Source organism: Heteronotia binoei, chromosome 6, assembly GCF_032191835.1.
Source record: "Heteronotia binoei isolate CCM8104 ecotype False Entrance Well chromosome 6, APGP_CSIRO_Hbin_v1, whole genome shotgun sequence".
NCBI lineage: Eukaryota > Metazoa > Chordata > Lepidosauria > Squamata > Gekkonidae > Heteronotia > Heteronotia binoei.
In genome coordinates, this window is record NC_083228.1 from 112,294,448 (window position 1) to 112,309,912 (window position 15,465).

Below are 15,465 nucleotides of genomic sequence, written 5' to 3' on the forward strand. Positions count from 1 at the left end.
CAAGGTATCTTACAAAGTACAAATAATTTAAAAAAAACTATTAGTTCAAGTTCAAATTGAAATGCAGCAATTAAAAATCCTCAGCCTGGTATAAGTATATGTGTACATATGAAGCTGCCTTATATTGAATCAGACCCTTGGTCCATCAGGGTGTATTGCCAAGAGGCAAAAAGCTTTTCAGCCAGGGGATTCAAAGGCGATAAGCACATCAGTGGTGAAGGAAAAGTACTTTATTGAACCTTCATAATAATATTAACAAGTCACGAGAATAAAACAGAAGAATATACTCATGCTCCTTCTGGTACAAGAACCTTGAAGAATGACAGCAGGCAAACTCCAGGTGCTGGCTGGTGTGCTCAGTGCTGTTCCATGGTCTAGCTTGAGCCAAGGTTCCTCTAGCAGCAGGGGCTTGGGTATACTCTCTGTTTATTCTTGTGACTTATTGATATCTCATTATTATGAAGAGTTCAGTAAAGCCCTTTTCCTTCGCAACTGGTGAGCTTATTGCCCTTGGATCCTTTCATGGAAAAGAACCTTTTTGCCTGAGAGCCAGTGTGGTATAATGGTTAAGAGTGGCATACTCTAATCTGAAGACCTTGGGCTAGTCACAGTTCTCTCAAAACAGAGATGATTGTAAGCCAATTTGAGACTCCTTAGAGAAAAGCAGGGTATAAAAAACAACTCTTCTGCTCTTGGCAATACACAGAGTCAGTATTGTCTACGCCAAGGGTGGCCAACGGTAGCTTTCCAGATGTTTTTTGCCTACAACTCCCATCAGCCCCAGCCATCTGCCATGCTGGCTGGGGCTGATGGGAGTTGTAGGCAAAAAACATCTGGAGAGCTACCGTTGGCCGCCCCTGGTCTACTCAGACTGGCAGCAGCTCTCTGGTCTCAGGCAGAGGTCTTTCACATCACCTACTCACTGCTCCTTTTAGCTGAAGATACCAGGGATTGGAGCTGGGACCTTCTGCAAGTAAAGCAGACTCTCTACACTGAGCTACAGCCCTTCTCAAAAACATAAAAATATAAGTAATAAAAACAGACAGTGTTAAAACAACAGTTTTCAGGCTAAAACAGTGATAAAAGAAAGATCAACCCTTAAGTTAACAAATATTTTGGCCTGGTGCCTAAAAGAAAACAAAGGCAGGCATCTGATGAGGCTCAAGGGGAAGGGTATTTAACAAGTGTGGTGCCACTACAGAAAAAACCCTGTTTTTTGGCTGCCACTTGCTTTACCTCTGAAAGCGGAATCACAGAGGGCAGTGCTTGTGCGGCCGATCTTAACTGGTGAGCTAGACATTTTATAATGTTTTACTTTGTAAACAGTCTCTAGAAGGTTCTCTGGAAGGGCATCATATACATTTTCTGAATAAATACTGGCATTGTGAATCTATTCTTGATCAGAGATTTGGTTGGAACATGAACTGTGATGTGAAAATCCAGTAGTTTCAAGTGCTCCATCTGAACATGAGAGCCAGGATTACCCATTCTATGCTGCTGCTTAACTAGAACAATTCTGCATCTCCCTCCACCCCCCTTCACCATCTGTTCTAGCAGCCTCTGGGCTTGTGTTGCCTCATGGCAGTGAGCTCAAACCACTAGGCCTAGAAGAGTGTAGCTGTGCATAGGATTATACTGTAAGCCCAGTATTGATAGTTGTATGTTTACATGCTATCAGGAAAGTTAGCTTGTTAATACTAGTTAAATAAAACATGCTTTCAAATAAAGTCCAGTGTTTTGTCCAGTAGGGGTCACCAACTATCCACACTATTCTGTAAATTCAAAATGCCCTGTTATAATGCAGTGGGAACAGCTTAATCAGTAGTACTTGCAGCATTTTTCTTTAGGCTTCTTTCTAACCCTGAACCCATTCCTGCTTCTTAAATAGCTGTAAATGATTGTGTACATTATTAGAAGGAGGTTTGTGTTGCAGCTGGAACAAATTCTTAAGACACAGTTATTGCAGTATCAACTGAAAATGATGAGCAGGTTTGCATTAACACTTCAGTGCAAATAGAAAATGTGATAGTAACACAGTGAATAAAATGCTAAACATTCATCTCTATCTTTACATAAAGAAGAGAGGGCCTAAAGAAAAATTCTACATTAGCATAAGAGATTGGCGAGCTCCCCACCTCCTCTTTGGGTTTAAGCATCAATGAATCAAGCTATTTGAGGATAGAAAGCTCACATTATCCAAGTTCATTTGGAGCACTTGAAGCTTAGCTAGCTACCTTTCACATGTCAGAGAATCCCTCTGGATAGGCATAGCAAAGGTTTCCTGCCAGATGAAAGTTGAACTGCAATTGCACTGGTGGCTCCCCACACACACACACATTGAAAAATGACTGCTTTAAACTTACAAGAGAAGAGCATTTGCAAGTGCAGCTCTCCTTGTAATGCTTTCATGGATAAGGAGCAAGGCAGTTTTGAGATATGAAGTGGTGAACTCCGGCATAGCATCTCTCATTAGCATAGCTTAGTAGTAGTATATCTATAGTGAAAAATTAATAAGACTGCACTGTCGTGCAATGTGTTGGCTTGACTTTTAAGAACAGAGCGTAAACAAAGCAAAGATCTCAGGAGGGATCTTTTGTTAGCTCCCCTTTCACACTGGAGTTCCCTAGGACCTAAATGCCACTTGTGAGGGTCGGGGGGAGCCCCAGGAATATGTCATGAGGAATGTGGCACAGTGAGGCTGCATGTAGAGGCTCAAGTCACTTCCCGCTCACATACTTTCCCTCCTCCATTTGCGGCTCCAGGCTGTTCTCAAGGATCTTGATTTCCAAGGGCTTATTGGATGGCTGTAGCAGGTGGGGATAGGCAGCAGAGATCCTTTCTGCAAACTCCTCTCTATTTACATTTCTTTATGGGCAAGTCACTGTTTTAGTTGTGTAGTTCATGGCCATGGCAAAATTTGCTGTTACAATAAGAGTAAGCTCAAATAGAGCAGATGTTTATGGAGTCAGGTTAGATCCCCCCACCCCCCGAGGAGTAACTGCAGATATTCCATCAATGGAGTTAGGACTGCAATTCATGAAGGTAAACAAAGCCTGCTTTATACTTTACAGGTTTAGATATCTGATAACAGAGCAATATACTTTTCTTGTCTTCTTCCTCATCCCCTCCCCTACTGTAGATTGCAAATGAAGTTATTGGAGAAATGAACCTAAAACCTGAAGAAGTCTTCCTCGCTCAGGGAACTTTGAGGCCTGATCTCATTGAAAGTGCTTCCGTTGTTGCTAGTGGCAAAGCTGAAGTCATCAAGACTCATCACAATGACACAGAACTCATTAGAAAGCTGAGGGAAGAGGTAACCAGAACCTAATTTTTCAAGGTCTCTCAAAAGCTAATGGAATTTGATAAGCAACACAGGCCTATGTCCACATAAATTCTATCTACTACTAAACACAGGAGTGACTGCCTCTTCTGACATGTGCCATGTGGCGTCTCTACCCTGTGGTCTTCAAAGTTCCCTCCCTGGCTGGGGTAGGATCGCTTGTGGCCCAGACATTAACTTTTTCAGTCATGGCCCTTGTGCTCTGAAACAGCCTTCCAGAGCTGCCATATCTTCCCAGAAAGGATGCCAAACCAAGTTGTTTAAGATAGCATCTGAAGTCAGCTGAGTAGTGGTTTGGAGTCTGAGAGCACAAAAGACTAAGAATCCATGTTTTTGACGGTCACAGCCTCTGCCGGTTATATATTCCTGTTTTGTTAATTGTGTTGTAATTGCCATTTTAATTTTTAATTTATATATTATTAATTGCCCTAGGTTTCAACTTGTGTCAGGACAGGAGAAAAATGGGTGTAGAAGTATATTTTATATAAACGAGTAAACACAGGGATGGGTGCACTTTATTTCTGGCCGCATGTGCGTAATGCTGGGCATTTGGGACATCATGTTCAAATAATATATTGGTGACTTTTATATATATATATGGCCACACTTTGAAGGCATTTTAGACTGAATAAATGAAAAAGGTTTAACCTGCAGCACAATGTAAGGTTCAATATTAAGTGCAAGCCAGAGTTTGTTGTTGCCTGCTTAGATGGCAGGAGGCCAAAACAACTATTGAATGTTGTGGCATGCATATAGATGTGAATGTATGTGATACACACACAATCACATGATAGCAATTACTAAGTCTCCTTATTGAGTTCTTTGAATCACTTCATTGTTACCTTAGTTCATGTGATACTTCATTGAACTGGCATTCAAAGCATGGTTTAAATTATAGCTTTATGTGGCTGCATTACATTCGAAATTGTTTTGCCCATTAAGCAGCTTTCTTCTAGTTTGTAGTGGCTTCCAAGAGGGGTCTTAAATACAGATTGCTCTTTTCCTTACAGGGCAAAGTAATAGAACCACTGAAGGATTTCCACAAGGATGAAGTCAGGGTGCTTGGGAGAGAACTGGGTCTGCCTGAAGAGCTGGTCTCGAGACATCCATTCCCAGGTAAAAGATCTGTCAATGGCTACTAACAATGATGATTCAAGGGAACCTCCTCCTCCAGAGGCAGTAAACTGCTGGATACCAGTGCTGAGATGCAACATCCAGAGGAGGCTGCGTTAGGTGGACCACTTCTCTGGTCTAGTGGGGCTCCTTATGTTGTGCTGTTATATAAGAAGGATTAACAACATTTGCTGATAGCAGTTTATTATAAAAGTTTTTTCTCCTCTGATTCCTGTGTAAGCTGGTGAGGTAAAAGAGCCTGAGATGTGATGTACCTATTCAAACTGCTTTGGCCCAGAGCTAGGGCAATGTCAGTGCCATCCATCTGTAGTAAGGGGATAATAGTGAATTTTACTATAAAGATTGCCTGAACCACCAAGTCTGAACACTGTGTAAAGAGCTATATATAAACAGACAAAACAGATAAATGCTTGAGAGAGGTACATGTTGACCTTCTCCAGAGCCCCCAGAAGAACCAAACATAATGTTAGGGCCTCTCCTAGCATGTTAAGACTTTCCCTAAATGATTAAAGATTAAACAAAATAAAAACATAACATAACAGGAAAAAGAGAGGTGCCTGAGTACTGATGAAAAAGAAAAGAAAGGAGGAAGAACAATGCCTGCTGGGCTTAATCTATGTCTTTCCTTTTTGTGTATATTTAATAACAGTCAGGAACTCACTGTTGTGCATACATTCCAACCTAAGGTCAGAAAGGAAACAGCAGGCCTTTCCTCTTTTTCTAGTTATATATGTGTATGTGTTATGTATACACACACACACACACATATATATATATCCATCCCCTATGGAATTGGCCAAATCTGGCTCTCCCATTGGCTGTGGTGTGTGCATCAGTGATTGGCCTGTGAACTGCCAGTCAGTCCTTCTCCCCATACCATTCTCTGACTACACTCTCCCCCACCCACTGCAGCCCCAGAACAGATGAGGACTGGGGAAACTGCTAGACTGTGGCTGTTGCTAGGCAACCAACCTTTGTTCTCAGTAAAAAGCAACCAAGTTTGGTTCTGTCAGTAAAAGGCAGTGGGTGGAGGCCCTTTTCAGGTCTATTTTGCCCTTTGAGGGAGAACTCCTTGGGGCCAGTCCTGACTAGGGCTGCCAGTTACAGGTTCATGAGAAATTCCTGGAGATTTTATGGTGACGTTTGAGGAGGGCAGGGTTTGGGGAGGGGAGAGACCTCAGCTGAATATAACACCATAGAATCTACCCTCCAAAGCAGTTATTTTCTCCATTGGGAGAGTTACCTGTTGTCTGGAGTCCAGTTGTGATACTAGGAGATCTTCAGGCTCCACGTGGAGGTTGGCTGCCTTAGGCCTGGCTGCTTGTTACTGTTAAGCAGCAGCCCCTCATGACAGCCTTGTGTGGCATAGGAGTCAGTGCTTCAGAGCAGGATCTGCCAGACCGAAGTTCTTGCTGTGGAAGCTGACTGGATTATTTCAGACCAGTCACAGATTTTCAGCTTAACCTACCTCATAGGGTTGTTGTGTAGATCAAAAAGAGGGAGAGGAGAATGTTGTAAGCTGTTTTGGTCCCTACTGTGAAGAAAGGCTGTATTTTTTTCTAGATAGAGGCTGCAGGAAGGCAGGGAGGAGATGGAAAACTGAAGTCAGAGCAATTTCTCTACAGAAAACGGCCACCATGGGTAGATGGGAAGACAGCAGGGAGGGGGGCACTCACCCAGAGCCTCTTTCTCTATAGAGCCTGTTGTATTTTTCCTTACAACAGGCCTTATTCCAAGTAACATAATAAGAGCGTTCATGAAGCTCTTTTGAATTAGACTGTAGGTCAGTAATGCAGATGTTAACTTACAGTTTTCGTGTCATTTGCTAAGCCATTCACTACCAACCAGAATAGTCATAATGCTCATAATTTCAATTACTTAGCTTCAGTGAAATAAAATTTCATCATTTACATATGGGTTACTGTCATGTGGTGCTATATGATATTATGTTTCAGGTCCTGGCCTTGCAATTCGGGTAATATGTGCTGAAGAACCATATGTTTGCAAAGACTTCCCTGAAACCAACAACATTTTGAAAATCATAGCAGACTTTTCTGCTAGTGTTAAAAAAGTAAGTAATAGTACTTGATTTTTAGAAGATGAGATGGTCAGGAATAAATTATTTAATGGCTACACATTCACATATGAACATAGTAATGGATATGGCAAAATTATCCTTTGTTCCAGTTATTTAGGGGAGTTGCTTCTATATTTTGCCATGCTTTGCTAGAATAAGGCCCTCTAAGAAAGAGCACAGCAAGTGTTATTGAATATTTTTTCTGGGAAGTTGCCATGACTCAGTGACAGATCACTTGCTTTCCTTGCAGAAAGTCCCCAGTTCAGCCCACAGAAGCTCCAATTAAAAGGAGCAGGAAGCAAGGGGTGCAAAAGACCTTTGGTTGGTACCCTGGAATGCTGCTGAACTTCATAAGGCCTTAATTGCTTCATTTCAGTGCAATGTTAATCAGTTTCTGCTCTTGTACCATTTGTTATTATTGAATTTATTTAATCAAATTTTATCTCATTCCTTAGCCCGAAAGCACTTGGGGCAGCTCAGCATATAGGAAAATATACAAATCAAAGATATATTAGAATGCCACCTAAGACTTCAACAAGGCACTTTATAACACATTCAGGATGTGAATAGTTGAGATCAAAATAAAAACAACATTCTTTTTTCAGAAATTGCAAAATTCATTCCCCCCACCTTACATTGTTTCATCTTGATTTCTTCATTTTTCCCCTCTAAAAGTTATCAGCTTGTTTCCTTACCCCTTATCTTTCGTATCTGTGTTATTTAGACAGCACACCTGCTTTCAAGGCATGTCTTTGTTATATTTTGTACAGTACTTAGTGGATCTGCAGTGCTTTACCGGGGGCTGTCTTTGAAGACCATTTGGAAGCTTAATTTAGTAAAAGGATAGCAGCCCATCTTTTCACTGATAATAGTTACAAGGAACATTCTTTGTCAGTTCTAACAAATTGTATGGGCTGCCTGTCTGTTTGCAGACCCTTTACACCCCTGAGCAGTTGGAATCCAGGGTACTTAAAAGACCACATGCACTTATCTGAGCCTTCCCACCAACTGAGCTCATTTAAAGCGCTCCTGCCCGACCCAACTTACTAAAATGAAATGGGCAGCTAGAAGGGATGTGACGATCTGAGTCATGGTGCCCTGGTTGTGGAATGCCCTCTCTGTGTCCATTTGCTTGGTACCGGGTTTTTTTGAGTTTTTGTTTTCAGGTTGAAATTTTTCCCCCAGCATTGCTTTTGAGTGGTTGTAATTTGCCCATGTGTGGGTTTATTCTTCTGCTGTATATTTCCTAATGATGATTATCTATTGTTACAAGGTACTTAGCTGATTTTATTGTACATTTATTGTTGCCAAGGCCCTGTAAGGTTTTTTTCTGGTTGTTTTTATCAGTATTTGTATTTTAATCTGCTGTCATTTGTTATAGTAATCCACCTTGAGGGCAAGTTTTGGCTGTGAGTATGGGCTTTATACAGGGCTTTTTTTTGTAGCAGGGACTCCTTTGCATATTAGGCCACACACTAATGATGTAGCCAATACTCCCAAGAGCTTACAGTAGGCCCTGTAATAAGAGCCTTGTAAGCTCTTGGAGGATTGGCTACATCAGGGGAATGTGGCCTAATATGCAAAGAAGTTCCTGCTACAAAAAAAAAAAACCTGGCTATATATATTTCAAATAAATGAATAAATATAGAAACAATTGTAATTACACCTTCAGCTGACTTCAGGGGAATGGCTGTGATTCAGAGGAGGAGCACCTCCTTTGCCTGCAGAAATTCTCAGTTCAGTCTTTGGCATCTCCATTCAGGTAGCAGGTATCTGGAAAGATATTTCTCTACCCAGGAACCTGGAGAGCCGCTGCCAGTCAGAGCAGGCAGCACAGAGTTAAGATGTATGATTCAGTAGAAATCTGCTTCATGTGCTCACTCCAACGTATTGAGATGCTGGTCTGCCTAGTCCACCCACTAGATGTGTACATGGCCTCTTTGTTTGAGAATTTCTGTTTTCCAGGATCTGTGGGGAATATTGACTCCTGCTAAGACACAATTCATGTAACATGAGTGCTAAGCCTTGAAATGCTTATGTATCACTTTCTGTTTTGCTATCCAGCCACATACACTGTTGCAAAGAGTCAAAAGTTGCACAACTGATGAGGACCAGGAGAAACTGATGCAAATCACAAGTCTACATTCATTGAATGCCTTCTTGCTGCCAATCAAAACTGTGGGAGTCCAGGTTAGTAAAGTAAATCAGAATGATTTGAGGTATAGTTGTTTCTATAGATGTGAAGGATTTCATATTTCTAAATAGTCCGTTGAGTATGGGTTGGAAATTTCATTTGAAGACACAGAACTGTATACGTTATTAAGCTTCAGTAGTATCAGCCACACCATGTTGCATGATGTTCAGATAGCTAGATCAGAAGTAGCAGTTAAAGGCTGTTGGAGACTATGCCTTTACTCATTGCTGATGGAAGCTAGTAGCATGGTGTTTACATATGGCATCTTAATTCAGCTTTTCCAAAACTGTCCTGGGTAACACACAGCCAGTTAAATGCTCAGAATTACAGTTATGCGATTACAGAGTTAGAGCATCATTTGGTTTAGTTAATATAGTTCCCAAATTTGGGATGCCATTGTTTAAATAACGTTGAAAACCCAATTTTTAAATTATTTTCTTAACAGTTGACTTTTTTGCCTGCTGTTTTCCAGGGTGATTGCCGTTCCTACAGCTACGTGTGTGGCATATCCAGTAAAGATGCTCCACACTGGGAGTCCCTTATGTTCCTAGCCAGACTTATACCACGCATGTGTCACAACATAAATCGGTAGATATATATATATATATATACACACACACATAGTAATTAAAAAAGAAAACCCTGCTATTTAGTTATTTACCTATCTTTTATTTGAAGGAATTTCTTTACATATAAGGATATGTGTCTGGAAAAAAATTCAGAATATTTCAGATTTGGGGAAGGATATTTATATCAGTATTCAGGATTATTCAGATTTCCAATACTGTTTTGGAATTTGTATTTGGATTTTTCAGAATTCTGAAATTTTGTGGGGGGCAGCTCTTTCCAGTAGAATGGAGTAGCTATTTTTCAAGAAAATGTCACCAAAGTTGAGGGAACCTAATCCTGCCTAGTCAAAGGATCCAAGCTACCGTTTCTCCACCCATTGTATTTGTCTCCTTTGTTTATTTTTGGGAGAAATCCATATTTTCTCCAGGGCAAAGAAGCCAGTAGCCAACCACACATAAGCAACCACTGGCTAAAAGCCTCTAAATGCAAATGGAACCAACAAGCCCAACAGAACCAAGGGCTTATGCAAGCCCAACAGAACCAACGTCAAACTGGAAAATTCTTTAAAACAGCACAAAACAATTATTTTTAATTATTTTAAAATAATCAGAAAGGGCTTTAAAAGTGTCTTCTTCACTACAACATGCCCAGGCAAAACGAAACAAAATTTTGAAATAATATTTTAAAACAAAGTCCACTATGGGCAAACCAGCCCTAAAGATGTCCACTGGCAGAGAACAAGATGGACAGCAGAAATCCAAGGCAAAGTCCAGAGCAGCAGAAGCAAGCAGTACTAAAAAAAGCTTGCAGTACTAGAAAAAAAAAAACTAGTCTTGAAATGGAATCAAGCATCAGAGTTACTTTGTGAGAATCATAATGACAGGCAAACAGTTCCAGTGATCTCCCTAAAATCTATTCCCATTGGCTAGGCGACCTGCCTTCCTTGGCCATCCTTCCCTCCCATTGTCCAGAAAACCTGTAAAACTGAAGAAAAACAGGCTTGGGAGCCTTCAAATGTTGGCCTTAATATTTCTGGGATTTTTTGAGATAAGATTTCCAGTATTCTGAAAAATTGGGTGTCACTCCCAATAGCCAAATATATATATAAATATACAAGGTGCTTTTCATATATATATATATATATATATATATATATATATATATATATATATATATATGGGGAAAAAGAACAATAGAACAATATATTAATGCCTTTTAAAAATACTATTTAACATAGAAGTGTCCCACTATATATGCTCTATATTCATTGTTTGGTCCTAGGAATCAAGCCTCTTATTTGCAAAACTTTTCATGTGAATGTAACCAAGGTATCAGTCCAATTTAAATAGAACCCCACCCCCAACAAGTGCACTCCTTAGATGGGCATAACTATCCATAGGATTACACTGGAAGTAACAAATGTTTAGAAAATGTGTCATGGTTCAGATGTGAATGAGCTCCATGCTGTCACACTGTTTCTTTCTCCTCCCCTCTCATATTCAGAGTTAATTAAGTGTGCATATGCATACGTTCTCTGTTGTAGCTCCCATCCAGTGGAATGTCAAACCTGACACAGTCAGAAGACTCCCACCCCACTACTGTTTCTGAGTACACAAACATGGAGTTGTTCATTGGGGCGTTTTTTATAAAAGAAATAGGGAAATCTGCAGGAAATAGAAAATCTGCAGAAAGGGCACTTTCTGTCAAAGTGATATCGTTCTATTTTTAATTGCCTTTTTGCCTTTTAGGCAGTTTCCCCCCCTCCCCCTATATTGCAATGCTCATTGGATGTATCATACTGTTTTCATTGTTCTCTAACTCTGGTTCAGTTTTATTGCATTTTTATATTGTACTGGTATTTATTACATTGTTGTACAATATTGTAATCTACCTTGAGGCTTAGTGAGAAAGATGGATAATAAATGAAGTAAAATAAATTAAATGAACCATTTCCCTACCACCACCACACATATTAGAGTTTGTCATATCTGAAATAATAGGAACCTGCAGATTGTGTTGACGTTACATCTGAAGCAGCCCAGTGTATAGCTGAACAATGTACCCGGATCCTTTGCATGGTTGATTTAAATCAAGGAGCTTATAATACCATCACGTTGTCTGACAGTATCTTTAAATGCATTGCTGGAATAGAGAGACAGTCACTTGGGACTATGTTTTATTGATTTAGATATAAAACAAACAGTTCATTGTTCCATTTTCTGCTTTCCTAGAGTTGTCTATGTCTTTGGCCCACCAGTCAAAGAACCTCCCACAGATGTTACTCCCACTTTCCTGACGACAGGAGTCCTTAGCACATTGCGGCAAGCTGATTTTGAGGCTCATAATATTCTCAGGGAATCTGGTGAGTCTTCTGCAATAAATCTTTTTTTGTCTTTACGGTGCCACAAAATGCTTTTCTAATTTTTGCTGCATCAGACTAGCACAAGATTCCCCACTGGAAGTGGCTGTGTGTGCGTTTTGATTAGTAAAATGTGTTGCTGGAAAAAAAAAACTTTCACATTCAAAACCATTACAGACATTTGTTTTGGTATCAGTTCCATATTCTTCAAACCGCCAAACAAAGGTTAGTACAGCTGATCCTTATTTTATAGAAACCTGCCTCTGAATTTGTTAGGATATGACAATTTCAGTATTAGCGGCTAAGAATGTATATTAGAGTGCAATGACATGAATATTTTAAAATTCTATCCTTGCTTTTGCACATTTTTCTCTAAACAAAGGCAGCTTTTGTGCAATACTTGGAGCACTGTCTGTCCTGGCACTGTATTATGCTTTATTAATTGTAGCCATCTTCCTCTTTCTCTGAAGGTTATGCTGGAAAAATCAGCCAGATGCCAGTCATCTTAACACCATTGCATTTTGATCGAGATCCCCTACAGAAGCAGCCTTCCTGTCAAAGATCAGTTGTCATTCGGACCTTTATAACTAGTGACTTCATGACTGGTATTGCAGCAACTCCTGGAAATGAGATACCAGAAGAGGTAAAGTAAAAAGAAACAAGATTAATGGTGCTCCCCCACTCCCCTTGTTCTTCCTGTGCTGATTTTTAAGGCTTTGTCCCTCTTTAAAGACATTGAGTTTAAAGTGCTGAAATTGTCATTTAACATTGAAAGAAATCCCTTTTGTATAGCAAGTCTTGAAGAAAGGCTGTTTGAAAGTATATCATTGGAGACTCAATTCATTTACAATGAAAAAATATGAAGCTGAAAGCTATCACACATCATTGACTAAAGTCATACCTACTAGTTGAATACCTACTAAAGTAATACCTACTAGTTGAATAGTGAATTGTTATATGTGCCTTGTTCATTGATTACTGTTTTTTTGCCAGTCAAGAATCTGCAAAGAAACTTTTGTAGTCTGTTAACACTGTACCGGCTACAGTGTGCATCTAAGCTTGGGAAGTCCTGCATTCTCATCCCCACTTGCCACGAAACTTACTGAGTGACCTTGGGCCAATTATTCTCTCTCAGCATAATTTACTTCACAAGGGTGTTGTATTAAATGGCAGAAAGGAGGATAATGTGTGCTGCCCTGAGCTGCTTGAACAAGGGCAGAATTCAAACACCCTCAATAAATAAATATTCTGTGTGTGAAAACATATGTCTGCACACAGCTCTGTTAAAGCATGAGTTTATTATGCTTTTGCACTTAGCAAATAAATACGTGTAGCCCCAGCTCTCCAGGGTCTCAAGTCTTTCACATTGTGTATTGTTCTATTCACTGTTTTAACTGGAAATGCCGTGGATTGAACCCGGAAACCATGGAAAGTAGATGATCTAGCCTTTGTTTGTTTATGTGGAAGTCCATGTTTCATGGTACAAGCTTAAGTAGGTGTGCTTAAGTTTGCTTCTCAGTTTTGTCCTGCAAATGAATGGGCTAAGGAAGGGGCAGGGAAATTGGGGTGAGTCAGGGGCTGTAATAAATGGTGACATCTCCTCTACTAATTCTTTGGTGCTCACTGAACCCCCCCTCCCTAAAAAGTCTCTGTGTGTGTGTTCCTTTCTGGGGGGGCTGACTGAACTATGCTACTTTTATATAACATAGTTTATAAAACAATCCAGACATGAGCCTCCCTCTTTTATAAATGAGGACCCTGTCATGAATCTCCCCATCCTTTTTGTTTGCTTGTTTCTAAACATAGGTTGTGCTGAAGATGGTGACAGAGATTAAGAAGATTCCTGGCATCTCCCGGGTGATGTATGACTTGACTTCAAAACCACCAGGAACAACTGAGTGGGAGTAATTATTTTCTCCCTCAATGAAAGTACTGTATGCAGTTTTAAATTATATCAGAAAAACCATTCCCAGTGTTGACATGCAGTACTGTGAAAAGAGTGACTGGAGCTGCTGCTACATCACATGTGATTTTTTTTTCTTCTCTCCTGGAAAATAATCTGCAAATTAAGAGTGATGATGTGGGGGTGGGGCGGGGGAATAAGGTAAGTGGGGCTGAGGATATGTACGGGTAATTAGGGCAGTGTTGCCTTTGTGCAGATAGATTTCATATTGCTTTGCCTTGGTTTTTTGGGGTCTTATTCCTGTTTTGTTTTTTTCCGCCCACCACGTGTTTTTACTGTTACTGTTATTTCATTGTCTCTTTTTAATTTTTTTGTATACTGTGTAAAAAGAGACAGTTTATTTACATTTACCAAAACCATTGTTAGAGCTTATTAATAATGTAAAATGGAAAAAAAAGTGACCAATTGCTTTTGAAACAGATTTATTATAAATAAATATTTTGCCAAATGGAGTAGTGGGTATTGTTGAGTTGTGGAATTAATGTGTATTTGTTCATTGTGTATTGTAAACCCTGTTCCATATCATTTGGAGTATTAAGCCCATGGCAATAAGCGTGGAAGTCCTAAACAGCTCATTTAACAGCTTCATTCCCCCCCCCCTTTTTCTTTTGCCCTTATTTCCCTCCTCCATAACATTTTTTTTTAAAAAATAGGTTTTGTTAAGAATGTAAAAGCATGCAGTTTCCCACCATCGAGTGACATCTATATTTAATGTACATTAAAGAGAGACAGATATGAATTATGTATACAGTTGAAAAAGTGTCTTGTTGCTTAGACAAAATCTGGGTGACTAGAAATCTGCTTTGTAACCATCATAATCTTTGTGACCTTATTCCATTTTTTAAAAAAAATTCTTACCAGTTGTTTCTGCTATTTCTGTCAGTTTTGTTAAATGCTTTATAAAGGCATGGGAAATGTTGCTTTTAATAAAATCTTTCACAAGGTGTATTAAAATATTTATACTGATTGGCTAAGCTGGACCTGAAAGCCAATTTGATTATAAATAAGTTTTACCATCACCACTACTTAAGGGATAGCTAACAAATAGCTTGCACTCACATAGAGCTGCTTCTAGCAGCATATTGTCAGTGTAGTAATAGAAAAGCACTTTTTTATTCCTAGAAGATAACCCTACTCTAGGGATGCATGTTTCTACTGTCTCCCATTCTGCATACCTTCCTCGTTCAGCAGTGTAGTGACAGATCAGTGCAATTTTAGTAGTCATGGTTTGTAATAAAGATGTTAAGCTGCCCAATATAATTGCACTCATTACCTAAATACAGGCAACCATTTGCTATGCAAAGGCTGCTTGTAAACTCACTGCAGGTTATTTACAATCTAACAAAAAGGTGATGGAAACAGCTTCTGCTTTATGCAAAATTTGGCAGCCAAGTGATTCCAATTCAAGATGAAGCTGCCATTCTTGTGAAAATTACAAAGTCCCGCCTGGAAAAGAATTATCTGGGCCAGGTCCCTCCTTGATGGTCAACCCCCCCCCCCCCACACACACCAGTTAACTTGGTACAATGTCTGCTTAGAATTGGGGAGGGGAAGAGAGAAAGGATGAGTGATTACAAGTCCATTTTGGCCTATCTGAAATTTGTTGGGCTTCATGTATTTAATATGAAACATTTGTTCCCAGTGTTTTAAGAGAGTTGGGAGAAGGTGAGGTTTGCTCGTAGTGTATTGACTACTTTGCTGTGCCTTTCCTGATTTTGCAGCCTGTGTATGAGTGCTCTGGGTGAGCTGGTTTAGACATTTGGAGTGGAGTAGTCCGATGATGTATGGTTTTTCTCCAACTCATGGTGGACAATGGGTGTGATCCAGC

The 15,465-nt window shown here is 39.8% G+C and overlaps 1 protein-coding gene across 1 annotated transcript in view; it reads left to right on the top strand.

Moving 5' to 3' along the window:
- The window catches only part of GMPS (guanine monophosphate synthase), a 49,935-nt gene extending 35,846 nt beyond the window's left edge, over window positions 1–14,089 (top strand). The window contains exons 9-16 of the mRNA XM_060242372.1: window positions 3,140–3,313; window positions 4,351–4,456; window positions 6,430–6,545; window positions 8,616–8,741; window positions 9,218–9,333; window positions 11,547–11,677; window positions 12,145–12,317; window positions 13,481–14,089. Coding sequence (XP_060098355.1) covers window positions 3,140–3,313; window positions 4,351–4,456; window positions 6,430–6,545; window positions 8,616–8,741; window positions 9,218–9,333; window positions 11,547–11,677; window positions 12,145–12,317; window positions 13,481–13,582 — 1,044 coding nt within the window. The 3' untranslated portion in view covers window positions 13,583–14,089. The remainder of the gene's footprint in view (window positions 1–3,139; window positions 3,314–4,350; window positions 4,457–6,429; window positions 6,546–8,615; window positions 8,742–9,217; window positions 9,334–11,546; window positions 11,678–12,144; window positions 12,318–13,480) is intronic.
- Window positions 14,090–15,465: the final 1,376 nt, after the last annotated feature.